General features: G+C 38.1%; 1 protein-coding gene across 5 annotated transcripts in view; it reads right to left on the bottom strand.

Annotated features, from left to right (window-relative positions):
* Nucleotides 1-13,423, bottom strand: part of KAT6B (lysine acetyltransferase 6B) — a 180,886-nt gene that overhangs the window by 44,356 nt on the left and 123,107 nt on the right. For 3 of the 5 annotated variants that reach the window (XM_032423824.1, XM_032423823.1, XM_032423822.1), the window contains exons 5-9: nt 8,924-9,039; nt 8,603-8,684; nt 6,043-6,175; nt 2,150-3,081; nt 984-1,105 (exon numbers count right to left, since the gene is read on the bottom strand). In XM_032423824.1, coding sequence (XP_032279715.1) covers nt 984-1,105; nt 2,150-3,081; nt 6,043-6,175; nt 8,603-8,684; nt 8,924-9,039 — 1,385 coding nt within the window. The remainder of the gene's footprint in view (nt 1-983; nt 1,106-2,149; nt 3,082-6,042; nt 6,176-8,602; nt 8,685-8,923; nt 9,040-13,423) is intronic. The other 2 variants (XM_032423825.1, XM_032423826.1) reach the window with 2 other exon arrangements.

Genomic DNA, 13,423 nt, shown 5'->3' with positions numbered 1-13,423 from the left:
AAATTTAACAGCATCTTTCAGATAATGGCCTATTGTTCATCAGGTCTATCTATGAACAGCAGAAGTAGGCTGAAAATTTGATAGTATTTAAGGACTTGAGATCAAAGAAACTGGGGGAATTTCTGACATTTATCTTAGCCAAAGGAAAACATTACAAAGGGTATTGTTTGGGGCAATGGGGCAGATGAGGAATGGAAATATCCAATAGCCCCTTAAATTAGAAACTGTCAGAAGTATTTAGCCCAAGTGGCTGCTCCTAAAAATAAAGCTTGAGAGCCTACAGGTAGCCCCCTCCCCACACCAAAAAGAAAGTGAGGTCTGTCTGTGAAGTTTGCCATAGAAACTGAATGTGGTCTACTGATGTAACAAATTCATGCTCCATAATAAATCTGACCTCGAAAAGTCCAAAAGCCTTACCTATTACCTGTTTTGGTGACAATCAACTACTTGGAGTTACTATTTTAAGTGGAATCATTTAAACAAATTACTGGACAATGAAAATAAAAGTGATTATAACTGATCACGCAACACAATATTGTCTTAATCAATGCCAAAGTGTTAAAATTACGAGACATTTTTCATATGGCTGGCCATCTGTGTTGGAAGAACCATTGGTAAATTTAAAAGCGATGTTCTTTTTAACCATTTAAAACTGCTATTTTCTACATTTCCACAAAAATAATCAGAAATCTGGTCCTTCATATCTAGAAGCATTTTTCCAAATCTGCTTCAACTACTGTTACTCTGGTCAATTTTCTGAGACCAGCTGAGCCCTTATCAACTTTTGACAGTGGAGACAACTCTATAAAGTCACTCTGCTTTTGAAGCTAGAGTCAACAACAACAATCATGATAACAGTTAAAGGACCACAAAGGATTCTGAGGGGGGATTCGCTGTAAAATCAAAGCAGTAATTTCATAATAGTCACAAATACAAAAATCACGTATTATCCTTGTTACTATAATGCGGTATCCTGGCCTTACCTCCCAAGAAAGTTCCTGGGCCTGCTTAAAAACATCCAAATCCTCTTCAGTAACGGTATCCTTGTTTCCAATCACATTTATATCTGTACTTTCTTGTTTGATGCTTATTTTGATTTCAGTATCTGTCATTTAAAACCAGCAGAAAGTGCATTCACTGACTTGAATCATGAGTAACCACCATACATTACCAAAATGGCACCAAATTAGCATAGTGGGCAAATAGGGATTTTTTTTAAGCTTTATAAGCTTTTATATCTAAGCACTGCTCAAAAGATCCAGCAGTACCCTTTCCCTACTGTACCCAAATTTTTATTTGAATTACCACTGTCATCTTTTTATAGTTTCAACAAACAAACGAGGGAAAGAGCAATACAAAGCAAAAATCATATTTTTCAGCCAAGATTTGAAGTTCTATCAATGTCTAGTTATAGAATTCCCATTATCCCTTTTGAGATTTAAAAAAAAAAAATTCTACCGCTTTGTCGAAATGACACATTTTTGGTTCTTTTTTGTTGTTGTTGTTTTGGTTTATAAAGGGTAGCCAATGCAACGGGCCAATTTGTTAAATGAAATCATGAAATCCGTTTTCTCCCTACAGTGAATACACACACAGACACACACACACACCCAAAAGCACACTTCACAGAATCACAGATCAGGCTTTGTGGAGAAGGAAGCAGGATGGACTCGGTCATGAGAAAGCCATGGAGCAGAGGGAGCGGCAATGAGGAGCTCACACCCCCGCCCCCCGCCCCCCCCCCCCCCCCCCCCCCCGCAGCGGGAAGCACTGAGGCACAGAAGCAAGCAGCGCCGTGGCCGAGGCGGCGGCACGGCAGGGAACGCGGCAGAAGCGTGACAGCGGCTACTCATGCGGGACTACAAAGCCGTAAGCAACACTACGGAGGCATCTGGGGGTCCTAGTGTCACTACGGATGGAAATAAATAATAAAAGGTGGGAGAGTATTAGTTGGGAAAAAACATTTTGGAGGTTTAGTCAGCATTAGAAAAAGGTCAAAGTTTCACTGCTTCTGTATGAAAGTGAAGTGAGAACGAGAGAAATAGCTAAGACCTATGTGACAAATAGGAATTGATTGATTTATTTTTTTCGGGGTTGGGGAGAAAGGGACGGGACGCAGGTTTGGTTGGAGCTTTGACCTTTTGCTTACCATCATCCTGATCAGGTTTAATCCTTCCGTCTGTCAAGCTCCCCTTCCCTGGTGAGGGGGTCCCCATCTGAGGGGTCACTTTATATTTTAATCTGCCTAGCATCCTGTGCTTTTTAAGATAAGTTGTTCTCTTGAAGTGAGCAATTGCTTTAAAAATACGTCCTCTAGCCATCCCCCAGCTAGAGGAGGAGGAGTGAGCAATAAACCTACTTCTAATATCTCTTTTTCCAAAGAAATGGGCTTTAGATTTTGCCGTGGAAGATAATTCAGTTTTACGACGCATACGTTTGGGTGGTGCGTAACTTGGGTGTCCCTTTTTTCGAGACTGTCCCTGAGTGGTATAGATATGAGAGAGTCCATCAAAGAGTGCCTTCAGCTGGCTGTTCTTAGTCAGACTGCTAAAGGAGGGCACACTGGACTGGCTAGAACAACTCTGGGGAGAGGTAGAAGAAGTGGAGGTGCTGGACTTTTGTGAACTGGGGCTCTGACCAGAGATGGGGGTTGGGGGTGGAAGTGAAGAAGGTGGAGGTTTTAGCTTTTGTGTGGTACCTGTAGCCAACACATGAGAAGTGCATGACTGTTTCTGAGAGACCTTTTTCCTTGGACGATAGTGCTTTGAAAAGTCTATTATTTCACCTCGTGATCTGCGACCATCAGGTGATGGTGTAAAAAACTTAGTAAGGCCATCAATGAGCCCTTTGGTTTTCTTGTTAACTTTAAGTGTAGAGGCAGAAATGTAGGTGGAGGTGGTGGTGATTTTGGTGGTGGCACCAGGCCGAGTGGGGTCTGTAACAGCCAATCTGCTGCTTGAGTCCTTCCCAGATGCAGCATGACCAGATGAAGGTGTGGTACAGACTTTAGTCTTTTGACCCCTACCAGGTGACCCCCTTCCTGTGAATGCATTCATGGATCCTTCATCACTGGTTACAGACCTAGGCAAAAATTTAGAGAATAGTATCAGCATTTAATAATAGAATTATAAAGGTATCTAAAACAAATCTATAGCAACTAGATGCATTCAATGTGCTTAAACTTAAGCAGCCGAACTGCAACCCTCAGAACTATGTGTGTGTGTGTGTGTGCCTCCATTTAGGTGTTTCTCTGTTCAAAAGGGGAGCGGCCACCACATGTGCATGTCATGATCCTCCCCAGGCCCAGCCAGGAGGGACTGGAAGAAGTCGCATGGACCCAGGGGTCATAGAAGTAAGACAATTTTTGAAGCAACTCAAAGAACACGCAATGCTTTCATTATACTTAAATAAAAATGGTACCCCCTATGTGGTCACAAGTCGTTATGATTTCCTATGTCTTTTAAAAAGTAGTAAAGGACTTGGGGCGCCTGGGTGGCTCAGATGGTTAAGCGTCTGCCTTCGGCTCAAGTCATGATCCCAGGGTCCTGGGATCGAGCCCCACGTCTGGCTCCTGGCTCAGCTGGGAGCCTGCTTCTCCCTCTCCCTCTGCCTCTCCCCTGCTCATGCTCTCTCTCTCTCTCTGTCTCAAATGAATAAATAAAATCTTAAAAAAAAAAAAAAGCAGTAAAGGACATAAGTCATTAAGTATTATCTAGACGTGAAAAGTGCATCTAATCTCTAGTGAGAAGCAATTTTAATTCAATTGGAAAATTTATATAAATAGAATTTGGGTAGGTCTATAAATTAGTACTTTTTTGTTGTTGTTGTTAAAGAAAACATTAAAGATATCCTCTTCCTTTCGGCAGTTTATGCTTAGGATGGTAAGATAACCAATAATACTCTCTAAGTCGAGGAGACAATTAATTACAGCATTAAATATTGCTGAAAAAAGGACAACAATAGCAAAAACTGAAGAAATGATTAAAGAAAAGCTACAGCGGGTCAGACATGACATGGAAAAGTCTGGTGAAGAAGCAGCACATTTACCATGGTCTTTATCAGATACTTGGCATTAGAATCTTTATACACTACTTCAGCTCATTTGAGGCTGGTTCTGCCCATCCAGCTGTGTGGTCAATAGAGACCAGTGGCCATTCCGCTACCACAGCTGCTTAGAGGAACAGCAGCTGCCTGCCTTCACCTCAGGCTAGGGCTTAGAAAGCTACCCATTTTGCAGCAGAATTTTATACAATAGAAACATTTGCATGTGAATTATGGCAGTGCCGGGGCCCAAGAATGCACTTTAAAAATTATCAATTTAGCTGAAGGCTCATAATGAAGAAATGGAAGCCTGAAAATGATATGATACTCCATTATAAAAATACCTTAATTACAAATAGAAGAGCACATGTTAGTGGTCATCTTGAACATTAACAAACAATTTCAGCAGTCAGCTGCAGTGGACTCTGGTGCAGCAACGGGGCGAGCTACTGGGCTCATCTGAGGCAGCTCCACCACCAAGAGCTTTGCCCTACACCAATGATCCAGCCAAATCAGGTTAACACTGGAGATCTCTAGTGTCACAGTGAGGGTTACCAATAAACAATCATCTGAGCTAAAATGTTTCCCATTAGAATGCTGCATTTGGACTATATCTGGAATCGATTGCCCAGAAAGGATAAGATGCTTATAAAGCATGTAAAAAGGAAAACTCCCTAGACTGTCTTAAAAATTCCTAAGCTCAAAGGACAATTTTGGACAAACAAAAAGTTAGGACTGGTGCCAGATGCAATTTTCAGCTGTGTCCTTTGTTTAGAAAGTTTATATCCTAATTTGGTATTTTTAATTGGGCCCTGAGGATACAGTCCCATTTGGAGAACAATGCTTACACAGGATGAATGCAAAAACATATAATTTCTACTTCAAATGATGCTAATATGAAAGATTTTATTCATAAATGTTTCATGTTTGCCCCGAGAAATTAACAAAAAGTCCATTTAAAAAATGTCCACCAGTTAAAGGGCTTTCATAAAAAAAAAAAAAAACCATAAAGGAACATGCATTTTCTATTTCTCCGTTGGGAAACAGAGGTGCAGGAGTTGATGGTTTTTCTGAGAGCAGGTAAGGTAGTGAATTGCTTCAGTTAAATTAGGGGAAAGAGTAGCAAGTAAGTAAGATATCTGGTGTTTGTTCACAATGTATGCAGAGAGCATCTATTCCCTTTTACTAAGCTTAAAGAGGCGGGCCATGGTCTTAGTGATAGAACTCCTTTAGATATGCAACTCCCTATTTAACGTTGATAGTCAATTCTATATTCTAAAGGTTTAAAAAAAAAAACCACATCCTTTCTCCCCTTATCTTTCCTCTACTTATCTAAGTAACTCCGGCTAAATGTTCTACTGGGCTTTAATGGCAACTATATGGCCATAGGCTAGTAGAAATGAAGTTATCATAGTAGATGTGCAGGCCACTGTGAACATACTATTTCATATGTATGTCTGCACACATGTGCACATACCAAACAGTTCTAACTCTTTGTGTGCAAACATGAGGACAGTCATTTACAGGTTTCTCAGAGGCTCCTATTTCATATAAGGGATCTTAAATGCTGTAATACTAAATTAGCACCAGAAAAGAGAAGGTTTTTTTCCTAAAATGCTACCCGGAGTGACAAAAGAGATTCACTCATAGATGTGAATAAATCCCTCTCTTGTTTTAAAATCCCCATAAAAATATTTATATAATTAAGCTTTTCTAATGCTCAGCCAGTAATAAAGTAGGCAGAATGATTGTTTCCAATTCTTACATTCTGCTTCCATCCTGCTACATCACAGATACTGCCAACAGAAGCTCCCCAAATGCCAATTGTAATTAAAAATGTTATTTTCAAAAAATTCCACAGCTTATGCAAAAGGAGAACTATTCCTCATCCCTTGAGTTTGTAAAATGATGCTAAAAAGTTAATGGAATCTAAGGGGGTTACAATCGCCTATATTTTAAAGCACAACATAAAAGATTTCTTTTGATAAGATCTCAACCTACAACAATCGTTGCTTTAATTTATTTTTCGGTCGTCCAATGGGTTTTGCATATCGTCGTTTTATTTGTGCAGCTTTCTCATGAAGTAGTTTTCTTCCCTTTTTCTTTGGTCTGCAGACTTGGCAAATCCACATCCCTGAATTAATATATATATGAGAAAAATATTTTAATGTTTCATTTTAGGAGAAGATATTAAATATAAACTGCAGCTGAAATAAGCTGCCCAAGGGTGCCATATGCAGAACTTTATTCCAGAAGGTAGGTCATTCCCTTGTGTCATCCTCCTCAGGAAGTCATCATTAAAGGTCAATTTCCCCCCGGGGTCAAGGTGGTGAGAGCAGAGGGCTGCCCCTATCTCTGAACCCTTCTATGAGGCTTTTCGCAACATGTCACCAAACCTCCCTCCACCACACAAACACACAGGGAAATCCGATCCTGTCAGATATTATGTATCTTTCAATTAGAGGGACACATTTTCAAGTCAATCGGTTTTTGGAATTTCTGGGGAAAAAAAAAATATTTGTTTTTATTTCTTTCTGGAACTCTTCCACACTAAAAAAAAAAAAGAAAGTATCAGTATAAAAGATAATTTTTGAATTAAAACAATTTTTAAGTACTCTGGAACTGCAATAATTAAAACTATACATCTGGCATAGGGAAATAGGTCACTGGACAAGAATTTTTAGACCCAAACAACTGAAGCCTATAAAAAAGTTTAGCATATCAAAAGTTCATATTTCAAGTCAGTGGGGAAAGGATGCAATGACTCAGTGAAGTGGTGATAGAACAAACAGCCATCTATAGGAAGGAAAAGAATTACTTCCTATCCTTTATAAAAATAAATTCTAGGCAGATGAATATTATGACAAAATTAAATGTTACAAGTATCAGGAAAAATACGTGGATATTTAATTTTAGCACGACTGACATTTAAGACTGAAGCCATAAAGACAAAGATTCATGGATTGGACTACATAAAAATATAAAGAGCTTCTACAAATCAGTAAGAAAAAGGTGAAAACACCAAGAGAAAAATGATTAATGCGTAAAAACAAGCATTTTACAAAGATGATATACAAACAGCCAATAATCAAACACAAAATGCTTTCAATCTCACTGCTTAAAGAAAAAAATTACCAGACATCTTTTTTCTATTATCAAATTGGTAAAAATTTTAAATAATAGCACTGTATTTCATTGAGTCTGAGACACTATTGCCTACAAAAAGCATCCGATTTTTTTTTTTTTAAACTGTGTCTTGGACTTAATGACATATAGTAATGGTGAGTGTTGGTCATAATACAGGAAAACAGGTATTCTCACACACTGGTGGTCGGTCTGAAAACTGATACAACATTTCATGTACATAGCCTTTGATCCAGCAATTCCTCCCCTAGGAATTTATCTTAAGGAAATAATTGTGGATGGAAAAAATTGAAACATTTGTAATGTCCACCATAGGGGATTGGTTAAGTAAGTTATGGTTTGTTTATACATGGGGTTGCACAATCAAATATGCTCAGGAGCCACCCAGGGATAATGCATGTGACTGAAGCAAGCTGGAATTCAAGACAAGAGGGAGGAGTGAGATTGGGGCAAGTTGGAACATGCATACTCCACCTAAAAGACGCAAATTCAAAATTTTAAAAATACTGTGCCAGCTCGCCTGCAATGCATTTAAAGGAGTCCTAAAATGGATGTATGTTGTTCCCAACAAAGCCTAACTGCGGCCCCCAGTCACCGGGTGTGTAACGCCTGCTCTATACTATAGAGTTCTATGCACTCATTAAAAACTGTGTTTAGGAGAACATTTGTGATGTGGGGACGTTAGAATCTTATAAAGATGGAAAAGACGTAAGATTACAAAAACATGTATAGAATGTTCCATTTCTTTTTTTTAAAAAAGTGTGTAGGGAGCTGGGAAGGAATTTCTGATTTTCTTATTCCTTCTTGTCAATCTGTATTTACTAAATCTTTCACAATAAAAAAATGAATAAATTTTATAAAGAGGTAATAATTTCTAATGCTTAATATATTATAAAATGAGGAGAAGGAGGCTGAGCTAGGCTTACTTACACAACAAATAGAGACAAAAATCCATATGCCATATGGATATATCCAGATAAAAGAGTTCAGATGCCCATGTTTACATTATCGACTAATGGCCAAGAAACGTGGGATGGCTCCTGTCGTAGGACTTTGGAGACATCATTACAACCATTATGGAAAATAGGTAATTTCTCACCTCTGAACACAGTACTGAATAATATGGAGAATGTTCTAAACTTCTGACATACCTAATCTAAATTTATTCTAATAAGGGAATGGTTTTGGGAGAGGAATGCTCTTCTTTATCCCTGTGTCTGAATTAGAGTCTTTATTATATACATTGCCCGCAAACTAAATGCTTTTATACTCCTCTGTCCACAACCTGTGCCAAACCCACAAGAACAAGGAGGGTGGGAGGGATGAATAAATGCTTACGGAACCTGTATACCTCTGGGCTGGACAAGGCTAATGAGTACATAATAAAACACATTTTTACTATGGTTTAAAAGTTCACCTTTTGGCATTCTGGAAAGTGGGGGGTCACAGCACTCCATATGGAATCCTCTATCACAGGAGTCACAAAAAAGCATATTATCCTGTAAGATAACATATTAGAGAGTAATTGAGACTGAAATCAGCTGTAAAAGGCCACAAATTCTTATCCAACGAACAATAATCAAAAATAATGAAGGGGTAGTACGATCCCTGCTGAAATCTGACATCACATTGTGTTTAAATCTTTAAAACAAAATAGCAACAGTCTACAAAAATGAAAAACCTTAACACCGAAAACTCACAATTTAGTTGCAGATAGACTACTGAGAGCCATACTTACTGCATTTTTGCCTTGGATTCTACATGCACTGCATGTCTTGCATTCGATGCACTGCCACCTTAAGGCCTTTACGTTTGTTGTTAATTCAGGACAAAATTTCAAACAGGATGGGTGTCCTAGAAGAATAAAAAGCAAATTGCTTTATGGGAATGCGGCTTTAGATTTTTTCAACTCTCATTCCTTCATATTTAACAGAGAGTGATAATGTCAGTTAAAGACCTAAAGAACTGGAAAATACAACAACATCAGAGAATCTGAATTACGCTTCCCTTTCTGCCCTTTTTATCCCCCCTGTACGTAACTGAGTGACTATACAAATGTTTCCCTAAGAGAAATTTGGGAAATTTATACCAGTTCCCATCACAAGTCTCGGAGAACTTGAAGACAACGTATGCTCCAATCACGTTCTCATTCCTGTGCCTTCGGTTCATCTCCTTCCTGCCCTGGCCCTCCTCATCAACCACCATTTACACAAAGTTTGCCGGTTTGCTGGACTAGGAGGAAAGTATGAAGTTCAAAATCACAGAACTTAAAATGACAGCTAAATAAAAAAAACGGGCTGCTTAAAAATACAATTACAAATGCAAAAAAAAATATTATACAGAGAATATCCCATTGCTGGGACATACAAAGAAGATACTGTTGCCATCTTGCCTCTGGGTCCTGCATTTAAATTTTGGAAGTAGAAGCAGAAATTATGAATTTGAGAGTTAAGAAGTTGGAAGATCCAGGTCAAATGGAATATGCCAAGAAGCAACACCCCTGCAGGCTTCCCCCATTTTCCTGAGTGTCCAGTTTTTTCACACTGTTTCGGGCACACTTTTCATCTAGCTTCGCTCACATCACAGAGGAAAAGTGGAGACCCCAAGGGGCAACACCACTCAAGGAAGCCACCCAGACTACACAGAGTCATAGATTTCTCCAAAAGGCTTCGGGAGTATGAGCCTACACTTTTTGGAAGACAGTTCAGTTTAAAATGTGATGGTCTTTTATCACACAAACCTGAGATCTCTAAGCTTGATTTTATTTTTCTAAATCTGGTCTTAAACATTAGTAAATCCCACATGAAAGAACTTATAACTAAGCTGCAAAAGAAACCTGAGGGGAATAAAAAAGGCAGATTCTGCAATTTCAAAACTGTTTTATAATTTCCTGACTTTGGCAGGCTCATTGTTTAAATATGTATTTTGGGTTGCTGCCAAAAAGGTCCTCCTCCCTAAAGCTTAACAGGTGCTTCGTAAAATTCCACCCACTAGGAGATTTGGCTTTTTGAAGTAAAAACATTCAAAATCAATCATCAATACCGTTAATAAAAGCACACTATTCCTGAGTTTAAAAAAAATCCAAACATCTGTATTTAAGATGTTGAGCAAATAAAATGTTGTCATAGGATTACAACCTCAGGCTGCAGAGACACCCAGGCAGATGCATTTAACCTATGACACCATTCTTTTATAAAGGCTCCTCTCATTCAAATTAGTACAGGGGGAGGAAGTTGAAATATATAAAAATGGTATCAATCACGTCTTTCTGCTCGGAAACAGCAAACAAAGACAGCTTGCTGGTCCACTTTAAGAAGTATACTCTGAAGGCGGGAGGGGAGAGATTTACTTTGATCAGGGTTCCCCCCCCTTATATAGTTGGGGGAGGGTAAGAACTCAAGTTTTAAAGAACAGCAATTTAAATTCCACCCTTAAAATAGGTCCCATCAGCTTAAAAGTGTACCATTTACTTCTCTTTTTCCCCCTTTTTTTACTTCCTGTAAGTCATACATCACTAGCACATATGACCTCAATTTCATGCACTAGATTTTTCTCTCCATTTAAATCTGTTTTTGTACTTTGTAGTTTAATATTCAGTAACTAAGGTAATTCACATCTTATTATAGTTTATTATTTATTCTCACAGAGATCCTATGGAAAATACTTTTTAATAATTACACATTTTGAAAATTAATGTATTTCAGCCACTGCCAATCAAGAGCAAGGAATATTCTTCCTCTTATTGCTTTCTCTCACTTTAAGCAATATTATATCTCAAAACTACAATTTAAGCTACCCTGTCAAATTCTAAAATCTTCAGCCAATCTTTCCTTTAGGCAGCAATCTTACCTTTATTTAGCTCAAGAGAATTGGCCATAGATCCCTTCCAGCTCTAAATTTTTATGACTCTGTAAAGGATGCTGAGGGATGAAGAAACATTTCCATTTTATTTTCTCACGGACACTTTAAATTAACACAAAAGACTGTAACTGAGTCTTCATATACCACTACACAATTACAGTAATTAGATAAAGGACAAAAATGCTAGTGATAATGAAACTCCTTACCTCCTGTTTAACTATTCCATAAACTCAACAATTCCCTCTACAATGTAGGATCTCTCTGCTGACACAATTCATGGTGGTTTGTCTTTCTGGAGTTTGTTTTACTTTTGTAATGTGCAGTTTATCAGATCTGAGAGCACAGTATGTATTTATTCACTCATTCATTCTTATTACAAACACATATGAAGCACTAGTTACTTACAGTAGTTTTATCTAGCAAAACCAAAGGAATACTGTTTATAATTAAACAAGTACCAATGAAACCACAAACCAGTAAAAATAATTTTTGGAGGAAGTACTGTGGGAGAAAAAAAACATGGGTTCTGGAGTAGACAGAATAATGCCCCCCAAAGATGTCTACGCCGTAATCCCTGTAACCTGTACCTGTATTACCTGACACGGTAAACGGGACTTTGCAGGTATGACTAAGGGTACAGGTCTTAAGACAAGGAAATTATCCTGGGTTATCTGGGTAGGGCCAATCTAATCATGAGTACTTAAAAGCAGAGATCTTTTCCAGATGGGTTAGTAAAATGAGATGAAAAAGGGAGGATATGAAAGACTCCACCCAGCTTTGCTAGCTTTGAAGATGGAAGAAAGAAGGAGAGACCAGAAGCCAAGAAATATGAATGGCCTTTAGAAGCAGGGAATGTCATTCACCTAATAGCCAGCAAGAAAATGAGGTCTTGGCACAGCTAACATCATACTCAGTGGAGTTTTCGGGGTACCTCACTGGCTCAGTCAGTGAAGCGTGTGACTCTTAGACATAGGGTCATGAGTTTGAGCCCCATGTTGGGGAGAGAGTTTACTTAAAAAATAAATAAAATCTTAAACAAAAACAAAAACTGAGAACTTTACCCTTAAGGTCAAGAATAAGACAAGAATGTCCACTCTCACCACTTTTATTCAACAGAGTACTGGAAGTCCTAGCCACAGCAATCAGACAAGAAAAAGGAATAAAAGGCATCCAAACTGGTAAGGAAAAAGTAAAAGTTTCACTATCTGTAGATGACATGATAGTCTATAAAGAAAACCCAAAGGCTCCACCATAAAACTATTAGCACTAATAAATGAATTCAGTAAAGTCACAGGATACAAAAATCAATCTACAGAAATCTCTTGCATTTCTATACACCAATAATGAAGCAGCAGAAAGAGAAATTAAGAAAACAATCCCATTTACAACTGAACCCAAAATAAACTTAACCAAGGAGGTGAAAGACCTATACTCTGAAAACTATAAAACATCGATGAAAGAAATTCAAGACAATGCAAAGAAATGGAAAGACATTCCATGCTAATGGGTTGAAGAACAAATATTGTTAAAATGTCCATATTACCCAAAGCAATCTACAGATTTAATGCAATTCCTATCAAAATACCAATAGCATTTTTTCTAGAACTAGAACAAATAATCCTAAAATCTGTGTGGAACCACAAAAGATCCCGAATGGCCAAAGCAATCTTGTAAAAGAAAAAACAAACCTGGAAGTATCACAATTCCAGATTTCAAGTTATACTACAAAGCTGCAGTAATCAAAACATTATGATACTGGCACAAAAATAGACACATAGATCAATGGAAGAGAATAAAAAGCTCAGAAACAAACCCACAATTATATGGTCAATTAATCGCTGACAAAGGAGGCAACAATATGCAATGGGAAAAAGACAGTCTCTTCAACAAATGGTGCTGGGAAAACTGGACAGCTCCATGCAAAAGAATGAAGCTGATTCACTTTCTTACACCACTGACAAAAATAAACTCAAAATGGATTAAAGACCTAAATGTGAGGCCTGAAGCCATACAAATCCTAGAAGAAAGCCCAGGCAGTACCTTCTCTGACACTCGCTGTAGCAACTTTTTTTTCTAGATATGTCTCCTGAGGCAAGGGAAATAAAAGCAAAATTAAACCACTGGGACTAAATGAAAATAAAAAGCTTCTGCACAGCGAAGAAAACGATCAACAGAACTAAAAGACAAGCTACTGAAAGGGAGAAGATATTTGCAAACGACACACCAGATAAAGGGTTAGTATCCAAAACATATAAAAAACTTACAAAACACCCAAAAAACAAATAATCCAATTAAAAAATGGGCAGAAGACATGAACAGACATTTCTCCAAAGACGACATACAGATGGCCAGCAGATACATGAAAAGATGCTTATCA

Source organism: Phoca vitulina, unplaced genomic scaffold (assembly GCF_004348235.1).
Source record: "Phoca vitulina isolate PV1807 unplaced genomic scaffold, GSC_HSeal_1.0 scaffold29, whole genome shotgun sequence".
NCBI lineage: Eukaryota > Metazoa > Chordata > Mammalia > Carnivora > Phocidae > Phoca > Phoca vitulina.
Note: the sequence above shows the minus strand (reverse complement) of the source record. Positions and strands in the feature narration are given on the sequence as shown.